This window comes from Lithobates pipiens, unplaced genomic scaffold, assembly GCF_037356315.1.
Source record: "Lithobates pipiens isolate NorthernLeopardFrog02 unplaced genomic scaffold, aLitPip1_a1.2 Scaffold_1, whole genome shotgun sequence".
In the NCBI taxonomy this organism is placed as follows: Eukaryota; Metazoa; Chordata; class Amphibia; order Anura; family Ranidae; genus Lithobates; species Lithobates pipiens.
The window spans coordinates 117,368,654-117,381,649 of NW_027507685.1; the positions used below are offsets into that span (position 1 = coordinate 117,368,654).

General features: G+C 47.0%; 1 protein-coding gene across 2 annotated transcripts in view; it reads left to right on the forward strand.

Annotated features, from left to right (window-relative positions):
- The window catches only part of LOC143973886 (deoxyribonuclease-1-like), a 33,503-nt gene extending 22,494 nt beyond the window's left edge, over positions 1-11,009 (forward strand). For both annotated transcript variants that reach the window (XM_077474773.1, XM_077474770.1), the window contains one exon: positions 10,767-11,009. In XM_077474773.1, the coding sequence (XP_077330899.1) occupies positions 10,767-10,866 (100 nt within the window). In that variant the 3' untranslated portion in view covers positions 10,867-11,009. The remainder of the gene's footprint in view (positions 1-10,766) is intronic.
- The last annotated feature ends 1,987 nt before the right edge of the window (positions 11,010-12,996 follow it).

Below are 12,996 nucleotides of genomic sequence, written 5' to 3' on the forward strand. Positions count from 1 at the left end.
CGGCTCATCCCTAGTAGCAACCCTTCATTATAAGGTGTAAAGCCTTTAGGGTCCTAGTTATGCCTCTGGCTTTACTCCTTCCTTCCGTGCCCAGTGACAGAACATCAGGGCCCGGTTGCAAGTGTGACCTTTTCAACCCCGATAGTTCCGCCACTGGCGTTAGTAGTTTTTGTTATTTTATTTTATTATTTTTTACAACTTTATTTTATTTTATTTACAATATTATTTTTACAATTTTTTAGGAGCCCCATTGGGGACTTTGGTGAGATATCAGGGGTCTAAACAAAACTCTAATGTTCCACCTTTGAGACCGAGAAAGGAGATTGGAGTACAGCCTCCAATCACCACCTCAGCCTCAGATGCACAGAATGAATGGACAAGAATAGCTCTGAACAGAGATCCCCGTTCATTCACCTAACTGAAGCATAGCAAACACAGTTTTATTTTTTAGATATGCACAGATTTTAGCCCATGTTGTATACATGTCTGTCCATGTTTGTGGATGGGTGCATTTAATTTTGAGCTTTTATTCAACTTTTATTTTCATCTCTTCTTTTACACCCATTTATTATGGTGGCTTTTATGAAGTTTATTCTCCATATACACTTACCTGTTTTACTGTTTTGTTGACATTTATCTATTTATTTTTTATTTAATTGTTACATTGTCAAATTAGTCCACTTATAATGTCCATGATGAATACCTTTTATTTGTAAAAAAAAATCCCCAACTGACATGCTATATGTTTGTCCAACTGTTTTTATGCTGGTCACTGTAGTTCCATAAGTTCGGCAGCTCTATGAAAGCTGCCAGACAATTGCCTGCTCACAGGCTGGCTAAAAAACATCTTTCTTGATCATACATCACGGGATACAGGAGCTTCATTACATAGTGGGTTATATAGGCACCTCTGGTGATTGGACACTGGTTAACCCCAATTAAGGAGAATTCCTCCCCTATATAATCCCTCCCATATGGGAGGCACCTCAGTTTTTTCGCCAGTGTCTATGGTGGTTGGTCACGTAAAACTTTAGCTCTGTGCAGGTCCCTGCAGGGGCCTAAGGGCTACAACAAACCAGATCCATACCTCGGGCCGATATTTGACTCCCAAGATGGTATGGTACCCAGGCCTCGTCAGCCGAAGAAACGAGGTTTGGCCTGTAAGTCCTCTCCTATTGGAAGACTGGGCTCTGGGAAAACCAGACTTGGTGTACTGTTTACACAGAGCGCACGAAAGTTTCTGGCAGAGTCTTTTACATGGTCCAGGTAGGAGGCTCTTCCGAGAAAGAGCCCCAGATAAACCTGAAGGTTGGCTAACACTGCCCGCCATGATGGGTGAAGGCTGGAATTTGTCTGTTTCAGCAATTCCTGCGGCGGGGACAGGTAAGGGAAGTTAATCCTATATATATAATTATATAATGGATTTCTTCATTTTGAGTAGTTGTATGTCTTACCTGGTTTCCACCACTAGAGGGAGTAAGAGCAGCCTGATGCATACTTAGATGCCTTTCAGTACACACGCTCAGTGAAGCCTGGTTCTCCAGCTGTCTCACGTCTCCACTGCAGTCCCTGCCACAATACCACAATAGAGGTAATACAGGGGTCCCACATAGTCTGGGGGTCCCACGCAGCTCCGATGGAGTTTTCCTTTCCCCCCTGGATTCCGCGGTCCTCGTGCACACGCGCCGGGCGTGTTCCCAGCCTAATGGAGGAGGGGTGAGTGTTGTGAGCCGTGCACGTTGGTGTGCACGGCGCTGTACTGCGCAAGGCACCAGGCGGCAGTTTTAAAAGCCCAGAGCATCAGGGGGCTGTAAGTGGAGACACAGGAGCTGTGGGCAGTAAGCATCCGAGGGGATTGGATCCAGGCAAACCTTAGACACCTACTCAGCATCAGGTTGTGCAGTTTTTGCACTTGTACTAGTACCTCTGCTTGTAGCTTCGGACTATGTCTCCTCGTAAGAGGGTCTCAGGGGGAGGTAACAAGGGCACTGGTAAATCACCGCCTAGGTCCAGGGGTTCTAAAAGTGCCTGTAAGTTACCATCCCCCCCTGCAAGGCTGGGGCCAGCCTCTCAGGACGAGTCAGTGCCCCTGTCAGGTTTTGCAGCCTCTCCTAATGTCCCAGCCCCGGTTTATGTCACTGAGGACTCCCTTAGGGCTACATTGGAGGGTTTTGAAGAGAGAATAATTAAGTTTATTTCTGCTTCCCTGAAAGATAGCAGGAAAAGGGGTAGATCCCCTCCCTCTGCTGACATTCCTTTCTCAGATGATTCTTCTGAAAATTAGGAGAGATTCCTGTCTTGGGACAGGGATCTTGAGCAGTCGGATGAATCAGAGGAAGAGGAGAGAGTCCCCTCCTCCCAGGCGCTCAGAAAACAGGTGCAGTATTATACTGAATTGGTGCGTACCACATTCAGAATGGCTGCTGCTGAAGTGGCTACATCCTCTGTTTCTTCCCTGGGAGTCAGGAAAGCCCCACAGACTGCCTATTCCTTCCCAATTCATCCCTTAATGGATGAATTGTTGTATGAGGATTGGGGACATCCCGATAAACTGTTTGCTCCTCCTAAAAGGTTTTCTATGCATTATCCTCTGGAGGAAAGTTTTACCAAGAAGTGGGGGGTCCCATCTGTTGATGCGGCTGTTTCTTGCGTGAATAAAAACCTGACTTGTCCCTTGGATAATGCGCAGGTATTTAAAGATCCAACTGATAAGAAGCTGGAAACCTTATTAAAAGCCTCCTTTTCCATGACTAGCGCTGTAGTGCAACCTACAGTCGCAGCTGTGGCATTGTGTCAGTTCCTCAAGGAACAAGTTAAGCAGATGCTTTTTCCCTCACACCAAAAATATCTAAGGTTCGCGGTAGAGCGGCACCATTTTCAATTTGTGGCCTTGCCGTTCGGGCTTGCTACGGCCCCTCGAGTCTTCACAAAGATTCTGGACCCTCTCTAGGCAAACCTAAGAGCTCAGGGTATAGCCGTCATGGCTTATCTAGACGATTTACTTCTCATGGAGAAAACAGTAGCGTTCCTGAACCACAGCGTTACCAGAACGCTAGAACACCTGGAACGCCTAGGTTGGATTATAAACCTAGAAAAGTCGTCCCTACAGCCTGCCACCAGGTTGGAATACCTGGGTATGATCATCGACACCGCTCAGGGCAAGGTGTTTCTTCCAAGGCCAAAAGCCTTGGCCATTGGGGATCTGGTGCGCCTAATTCTGGGCAGAAGATCTTCCCCCATTCGGTTGTGCATGAGACTGTTAGGGAAAATGGTCGCCTCCTTTGAGGCTGTCTCATTTGCCCAGTTCCACTCAAGGCCTCTGCAAAGATGCATCCTTGCGGCTTGGAACAGGAAGCCCCAATCCTTGGATCTTCCTATGCGTCTATCCCCAGGGACACGCAAGAGTCTCGTCTGGTGGTTACAAACCAAGAATTTGCTAAAGGGCAAAACTTTTCTTCCTCTTCCATGGAAAATTATCACGACAGATGCCAGCCTGACAGGCTGGGGAGCAGTGTTGGAGGAGACGTGCTCGCAGGGGAAATGGTCTGCGATCGAGAGGCTATTGCCCATAAATGTCCGGGCAGTTTATATGGCTCTCATAAAGTGGTCTTACAGACTACGAGGTCTCCCTGTTCGGGTTCAGTCCGACAATGCCATAGCAGTGGCTTATATCAATCACCAGGGCGGTACCAGGAGTCTGGTTGCGCAAAAAGAGGTGAATCGCATACTTGTCTGGGCAGAAAAGCATGTTCCGTGTCTTTCTGCAGTCTTCATTCCAGGAGTGGAAAATTGGCAGGCGGATTTTCCGAGCCACCGGCAGTTGTGCCCAGGAGAATGGGCTCTGCACCCCGACGTGTTTCGGAACATATGTCACAGGTGGGGTACTCCAGACGTAGATCTGTTTGCATCCAGGTTCAACAGGAAACTGGACAATTTTGTGTCAAGGACAAGAGATGCACTTGCTCGGGGTCAGATCCCTGGGATCAGTACAATCTGATCTATACCTTCCCTCTGAGCCGCTTCTGTCTCGGTTCCTGGGAAGAGTCAAGAGGGAGACAAAATCGGTCCTTTTAGTGGCCCCGGCTTGGCCCAGGCGCCCGTGGTACGCAGAGATCATGAAGTTGGCAGTAGGCAGGCCATGGATCCTCCCTCTCTGGCCAGATCTGCTCTCACAGGGTCCAATTTACCATCCTGCTTTACACAGTCTAAATGTGACGATTTGGCTGCTGAGACCCACATTCTGAGAGACTGTGGCCTTTCGGGGCCAGTCCTTTCTACTCTGGTCAATGCCAGAAAGCCGGCCTCCAGGCTTATTTATTACAAAATCTGGAGGGCATATGTTTCCGGGTGTGAACTCAGGAAATGGCATCCTAGAAAGTATGTCATTAGCAGGATCTTGGCCTTTCTCCAGTCAGGCCTAGAAATGAATTTGGCCATAAGCACGATCAAGGTGCAGATTTCGGCCCTGTCAGTGTTTTTTCAGAAGCCACTTGCATCGCATTCCCTGGTGCGGGCTTTCATCCAGGGGGCCATGCGGATAAGACCGCCAGTCAAACCTCCGGTATGCCCATGGGATCTGAATTTGGTTCTCTCGACTTTGCAGGGGCAACCATTTGAACCTTTGCATCTGGCTTCATTAGTTCTCCTGACTAAAAAATTGGTTTTCTTGGTAGCCATATCCACGGCTAGAAGAGTATCAGAGCTAGCAGCTCTTTCCAGCAAGGAGCCGCATCTAATTATTCATAAGGACCGGGTGGTCATGCGTCCCAACAGGTCCTTTCTACCTAAGGTGGTTTCGGGATTCCATTTGAATCAAGACGTAATCCCACCATCCTTTTTTCCGGACCCACAGTCCGCAGAAGAAGAATTTTTGCACACTTTGGATGTGGTTAGGGCAATCAGTATATATCTTCAAGCAACTGCTCGGATACGGAAAAATTGCTTGTTTATTTTGCCGGAAGGCCCTAGGAAGGGCCAGGCGGCGTCAAAATCCACTCTCTCAAGGTGGATTAGACAGATTATTTCTCAGGCCTATAGTCTAAAGCCGCGTACACACGGGCGGACTGTCTGGCCAACTTAGTCCGTCGAAACACATTTCAGCGGACAGTCCGCTCGTGTGTGGGCTTCAGCGGACTTTTTCAGCGTGCAGTCTGGCGGACTAAGTATTTCGGAATTTCCGTAATATTGTCCGTCGTACTTTGGTTTCAGCGGACAATCCGCTCGTGAGTAGGCTAGTTCGACGGACTAAGTATGGCGCATGCTCAGAAAGTATTTACACGGCGAAAGGTTGAATTGCTGTGTATTGGACCTCCTATTTCTAGTCCCGTCGTACGTGCTGTACACGTCATCGCGCAAACTTTCGACGGACTGTTTGTGCATCCGTGTGTGGTCAAGTCCGTTCATTCGAAAGTAGGACGGACTGTCCGTCGGATTGTCTGACGGACTAAGTTGGCCATACAGTCCGCCCGTGTGTACGCGGCTTTAAAGGGAAAATCCCTCCTTTTCCAGTGAAAGCGCACTCAACTAGGGCTGTAAGTGCTTCTTGGGCAGTGCATCACCAGGCCTCCCTGGCTCAGATCTGTAAGGCTGCAACTTGGTCATCAGTCCACACATTCACCAGATTCTATCCGGTGGATGTCAGAGGGCAAGAGGATATTGCCTTTGGGCGCAGTGTACTGCAGGCTGCAGTTTAGGTCCTCCGGTCCCTGGCGGTCTATAATTATGATCTGTGTCTCCCTCCCCTCAATCTGAGCATTGGTTTGGGACATCCCACTATGTAATGAAGCTCCTGTGTCCCGTGATGTATGATCAAGAAAATGGGATTTTTATATACAGCTTACCTGTAAAATCCTTTTCTTGAGAGTACATCACGGGACACAGAGCTCATGCCCCTCTTGGGTTTTACGTGGTTTCTTATTGCTTTGCTACAAAACTGAGGTGCCTCCCATATGGGAGGGGTTATATAGGGGAGGAATTCTCCTTAATTGGGGTTAACCAGTGTCCAATCACCAGAGGTGCCTATATAACCCACTATGTAATGAAGCTCCTGTGTCCCGTGATGTACTCTCAAGAAAAGGATTTTACAGGTAAGCTGTATATAAAAATCCCATTTTCTCCACCCTCGGGCAGCTTGAAAAAAGAGGCAGAGCCTCTGAAACTTGTTGTGCCTGCCCCCATTCCTCCAGATGTTTGCTCTCACTTTGAGGACAGCCGTAGATGTCACCGTTGATGGTTGATTCATCTGGCAGGTCTGGCTCTTCAGGTGTCATAGTTGGTCCCATAGTGGCTGCGGACTCTCATTTTTGTACACCACCATTCCTCAAGTCCAAACTAAACTTTCCTTATCCTGAAGTGTTCAGCAGAAAAAAAATGGATAGTAGGGTTGGCAAGGGTGACATATAGAGGAACTGATCCCTCCATTTTCCTCCTGCAGGCTCTGAATGTTTGTGGGAGGAAGAGAAGGAGAAGCGGGCATTCAGCAGCTGCAGGAGGAAAATGGAGGGATCAGTTCCCTTATATGCTGCCCACTGCCTCCTATCCAGGTGTACCAGGGAGCCGCATGGGCCCCCTGGAACATGGGACCGGCTTGCAACTTCGACTCCTGTAGGTACGGCCCTAAATCATTAAACTGACAGCGCACTGGGCCTGTGGACCCTAGTTAGCTGCATATAAATGCAGAAATAGTCTTCTAGAGAAGGGGAGAGATTTAGTTATTTGCAGGTTCTTCCTCAACTCAAAGATTTCATCCTGAATCTAAAATTAAAGTGCCAATAAACCCACATCATAAAAAAACTATCAATAAATGGTGTATTATATGCTGTCCATACTCACCCAGTCACTATGGGATTCATTTCTGTATTCTGCAAAAAAACTGGTTGATCCTGCTGCTCTCTACAGTATCTCCACCTTCTCTCCATGTCCCCAATTTAGCTAGGGATTTTGCAGCAGTGGTGGCAACTCTGCACATTCTCAGTTCTCCGTGAGTTTCTATGTTGAGTATTTCCTCCCTAGCACGTCTGAGCAGTCCATGTGACTATAGAGTCACACATGCAAGCATATACACAGTGGTAAATGACAGCTCACTCCCCCCTCCTCCTTCATACCCACTGACCAGCTAAAAACAATTGGGGTGGGATATTACATGTTGATTAATGGAGACTTCACCTCCTTCTTATTCTAAGACACAGGGTGGAGGGGCTGATACAGCCTGTGACTGGCAGAAATCTGCCCACACCATGTTATTGCCAAAAAATAAAGATTCGATTTCAAATATAGAAATAAATAAATATCAAATATCTTTATGACAATTTAAAACAGTTTGATATCAATGATTTATTTTTACTCTATTGTAGGGTTGCCACCTTTTCTTCAAGCCAAACCCGAACACTTTTGCGGCACAATTTTTTTTGTGTGGAGTATACATTATAGGATTATAAAAAACTTAGGACACCTTTGAGTGCCTCAAGGAGAGTAGAAATGCAGTGAGCTAGGTGCACCATGGTGAAAAGTGAGTGTTTGCCAAATTACATTGGGAGGGGCTGAAAGGGACATTGTTAAATAAAACGCATTCTTGTACCCATAAATTATGATTAAATTAATAAATAAAATGTAATTTTAAAAATATGAATTAGCCTACCTTAAAAGCGGACAGTGTCAGTCAGTAGAGCAGTGGACGGTGTCAGTAGAGCAGTGTACATGTCAGTAGGGCAGTGGTTGGTGTTTCAAGGGCAGTGGTCGGTGTCAGTAGAACAGAGGACAGTGTCAGTAGAGCAGAGGACGGTGTCAGTAGAGCAGTGGACAGTGTCAGTAGAGCAGTGGTCGGTGTCAGTAGAGCAGTGGACGGTGTCAGTAGGGCAGTTAGAGCAGTAGACGGTGTCAGTAGAGCAGTGGGCGGTGTCAGTAGGGCAGTGGACGATGTCAGTAGGACAGTGGTCGGTGTCAGTAGAGCAGTGGACGGTGTCAGTAGAGCAGTGGTCGGTGTCAGTAGAGCAGTGGTCGGTGTCAGTAGAGCAGTGGTCGGTGTCAGCAGAGCAGTAGACAGTGTCAGTAGGGCAGTGGTCAGTGTCAGTAGGGCAGTGGTCAGTGTCAGTAGAGCTGTGGATGGTGTCAGTAGGGCAGTAGACGGTGTCAGTAGAGCAGTGGGCGGTGTCAGTAGAGCAGTGGGCGGTGTCAGTAGGGCAGTGGACGATGTTAGTAGGGCAGTGGACGATGTCAGTAGGGCAGTGGACGATGTCAGTAGAGCAGTGGACGATGTCAGTAGGGCAGTGGACGATGTCAGTAGGGCAGTGGACGATGTCAGTAGGGCAGAGGACGGTGTCAGTAGAGCTGTGGACGGTGTCAGTAGCTTTTTTTTTTTTTTTTTTTTTTAACAAATTTATTTATTTTTACCTTTTTTTTAACAGTCTTGGGGGGGGGGGGGGGGGGGCTTTGGTGAAATATCAGGAGACTAAACAGACCCCTGATAGCTCACTTTTGAAACAGAGAAAGGGACTGAGGGTGGATTTTCCAGTTCCTTTCTCTGAGGCATAATAAATACAGTCAATTGGAACAAATTGACTTTTTCTGGTTTCCTCAACCTCTGTAATTGATCCCCCGCTGCTTCAGTATAAGTTGTGACAGGCTGACAGACACTCCATCATCCTCATTGTACCATACAGGGTTAATGTTCCTGTATGGTGTGCAGTGATGCTGAGGCTTAGGGAGGAGGAGGAGAGCAGTGCAGCTGGAACATGGAAACGTAGAAGTAAGGCTAGGTTCACAACATAGCGATGCGGGAACGCCGCGAATCCGCAACGTTTTCCCGCATCGCATGCCTCCCGCCGGCAGTTCACACTGCCCTATGCGGACTGCTGGGAGTGTCAATGAAATCTTAATGACACCCCCAGACCAGTCCGCATATCGCAGTGCGATCTGCAAACTCGGACAGGAATCGGATCGCATGGTGTGAACACCCAATGCGATCCGATTCTGCTGCGGACTAAAAAAAAGGGTCCTGTGCGAGTTTGCAGCGGGTGCGATGCAAATTCAGCCATACTATCTGTATGGCTGAACTCGCATCGCAGACAGATCGGATGTGATTTGCACTGCAGTGCGGTGCGAATCACATCCGGGTCTCCCACCCGCAGCGGTGTGAACCCAGCCTTAAAGTAGTAATTTCTCCCTTTCTTGGAGATGGGCTGTATAGTATTCTGTATGTCTCTTGCTGATTATGCTCATGACAATGTCAGGAATATACTGGGACTTTTCAGGTTCTACACAGAAGTATTCCACATTATCAAAAAGAATCATTTTAAATAAGACATAGTGTGTGTGTGTGGAATACATCTATGTGGAGCCTGAAAAGTCCCAATATATTCCTGACATGGCCAAGATCTTTACTTTCTCGTTCAGTAAAGCTGCACTGCAAGATGCAGAACAGGATTACAGCACAGGATCACACAGTTTGGAAGGCAAAACAGGTTGTGACTCACGGGAGGAGAATATACAGTGTGGCCTCCATCCTCTGTTCTCTTCAGTCTGCCCCCCCAGGGTGAGCCTGGATGTCTGCTAGGCAGGAGGAAGCAGTGATCGGGCTGCAGTTGGTGTAGGGTCGCTTGCTCCGCCCACCTGTAGAGGACCTCTGTTAAAGCCTGATCCAGCCTGAGAGGAGCCTGTGCCCAGGAGAAAGGGTGTGTTGCTGTCATAGAAAGGAAGCTGGCAGTAGATTTGGGCACATCCTCCTCCCTGCTTTTCGATTCTTCAGCTGTCACTCCTTGTCTGGGCCTGCCCACCGGCTCCCTCCTGCACGCAATCATCGGCAGGCAGTGTGGGCTCACTGAAGTGCTTCGGATTCCCCCTGCACTCAGCATTAGTGCGGGGTGGACTAACACTATGTCATTAGTGAGACGGCGGGGGAGGGGAGACACATCATCCACAGAGCAGTCTGATCACTCTCGGGCAGTCCAGTCTGAATGATGTGTACGGGTCTGGAGCAGATGAAAACCCGTACACATCATTAAAAAACCAGACTGCCCGGGTGAAACCCGTACAGGTGGCAACCCTACTCTATTGCAGACAGGCTGGGAAGGATCTGGGTCATGTGACAGCTGTATATTGATTAGGAAAAGGGTACTTAGATTTGTTTTTTTAATTAAAATAATTACAGTGCCATCATCCATTGCAGCTGTAACAGCTTCAACTGTTCTGGGAATTGTCCGCAAGGTTTAGGAGTGTGTCTATGGGAATGTTTGACCATTCTTCCAAAAGCACATTTGTGAGGTCAGGCACTGATGTTGGACAAGAAGGCCTGCCTCACAGTCTCTGCTCTAATCCATCCCAAAGGTGTTCTATCAGTTTGAGGTCAGGACTCTGTGCAGGCCAGTCAAGTTCCTCCACCCCAAACTCGCTCATCCATGTCTTTATACACCTTGCATTGTGCACTGGTCCAAATAATTTGGTGGAGGGGGGATTATGGTGTGGGGTTGTTTTTCAGGGGTTGGACATGGCCCCTTAGTTCCAGTAAAGGGAACGCTTAAGGTGTCAGCATACCAAGACATTTGGGACATTTTCATGCTCCCAACTTTGTGGGAACAGTTTGGGGATTGCCCCTTCCTGTTCCAACATAAAATCCATCCCGCATTTGACAGAGTTTTTATGGAAAGGGGTTGCAATTTTAAGCACCTGTAGGTAGACTCCTAGCAAGTCCACCTAATGCAGCTGAAACATATGCATGGCACAGATTCTCTTAGTGAAGAATGCAAATCCTAAAGTGTTTTTTTTCTTCACAGGCTCTTGAGGTCAGTGACCACTTCCCAGTGGAGGTCAATCTCCGGACAGACCCAAGGATGGACAGAGAGCTATAACTGTCCATTTTATACCAACAAATGAATTGAACGTTTTGTTGCTGATCAATAAGAAGGCTACATGGCATTGTTACATTTCTGTCTGTGTTGCATTCTTCACCAAATGACTTCACTGAAGTTTAATCAAGCAGAAGGCATGAAACTCCAATAAAACCTTTATTTTGAGCACTCTGTCTGCATGTTATGGCAATTACTGGGAGGCAGGGCAAAAAAGGACTGGAGGATCGATGTCCACTGGATCACACCATAGGGGAAATTGATGAAGGACTATCTCGATACAGCTTAAACAGCATATACGCAAAATATTATAAAAATACATTTTTTTATTAATACAAAAAAAAAGCTTAAAAACAAGGAATATGCAATAACAATCTATGTATATCACCAGGATTCATCTCCTCTAATGGTGAGGATCAGGATATGATGGATCCCCACAGATATCATTGTTCTGAACAAGTTTTGCGGCCTTATACCGCTTCATCAGGAGAATATATGTAATCAATCATTGGGACAATAAATAACAGATATTACAGTATAACAATGTAAGACAAAATGTACATATGAGGGAAAAGAGAAAAGGGGGGGGGGGGACAAGGGAGTAATGTCGCTTACCCAGGACCCAAGCCTAGTTGAAATCAAGTCACCACCGAAAACCCCCCCACGGCAGCTAAGGGGGACATGCAAAAGATGGGTGACAATATACAGTGGTGTGAAAAAGTGTTTGCCCCCTTCCTCATTTCCTGTTCCTTTGCATGTTTGTCACACTTAAGTGTTTCGGAACATCAAACCAATTTAAACAATAGTCAAGGACAACACAAGTAAACACAAAATGCAATTTGTAAATGAAGGTGTTTATTATTAAAGGTGAAAAAAAATCCAAACCATCATGGCCCTGTGTGAAAAAGTGATTGCCCCCTAAACCTAATAACTGGTTGGGCCACCCTTAGCAGCAACAACTGCAACCAAGCGTTTGCGATAACATGCAATGAGGCTTTTACAGCGTCCTGGAGGAATTTTGGCCCACTCATCTTTGCAGAATTGTCCTAATTCAGTTACATTAGAGGGTTTTCGAGCATGAACGGCCTTTTTAAGGTCATACCACAACATCTCAATAGGATTCAGGTCAGGACTTTGGCTAGGCCACTCCAAAGTCTTCATTTTGTTTTTCTTCAGCCATTCGGTGGTGGACTTGCTGGTGTGTTTAGGATCATTGTCCTGCTGCAGAACCCAAGTTCGTTTCAGCTTGAGTACACGAACAGATGGTCGGACATTCTCCTTTCGGATCTCTTGGTAGACAGCAGAATTCATAGTTCCTTTTATCACGGCAAGTCTTCCAGGTCCTGAAGCAGCAAAACAGCCCCAGACCATCACACTACCACCACCATATTTTACTGTTGGTATAATGTTCTTTTTATGAAATGCAGTGTTCCTTCTACGCCAGATATACTTGGACACACACCTTCCAAAGAGTTCCACTTTTGTCTCATCGGTCCACAGAATGTTGTCCCAAAAGTCTTGGGGATCATCAAGATGTGTTGTGGAGAAATTGAGACGAGCTTTGATGTTCTTTTTGCTCAGCAGTGGTTTTCTCCTTGGAACTCTGCCATGCAGGCCATTTTTGCCCAGTCTTTTCCTGATGGTGGAGGCATGAACGCTGACCTTAACTGAGGCAAGTGAGGCCTGCAGTTCCTTGGACGTTGTTGTGGGGTCTTTTGTGACCTCTTGGATGAGTCGTCGCTGCGCTCTTGGGGTAATTTTGGGCGGCCGGCCACTCCTGGGAAGGTTCACCACTGTTCCATGTCTTCGCCATTTGTGGATAATGGCTCTCACTGTGGTTCGCTGGATTCCCAAAGCTTTGGAAATGGCTTTATAACCCTTTCCAGACTGATAGATCTCAATTACTTTCTTTCTCAATTGTTCCTGAATTTCTTTGGGTCTCGGCATGATGTGTAGCTTTTAAGGATCTTCTGGTGGACCTTACTGTGTCAAGCAGCTCCTATTTAAGTGATGCCTTGATTGTGAACAGGTGTGGCAATAATCAGGCCTGGGTGTGGCTAGAGAAATTGAACTCAGGTGTGGACAACCACAGTTATAGTATGTTTTAACAAGGGGGCAATCACTTTTTCACACAGGGCCATGATGGTTTGGATTTTTC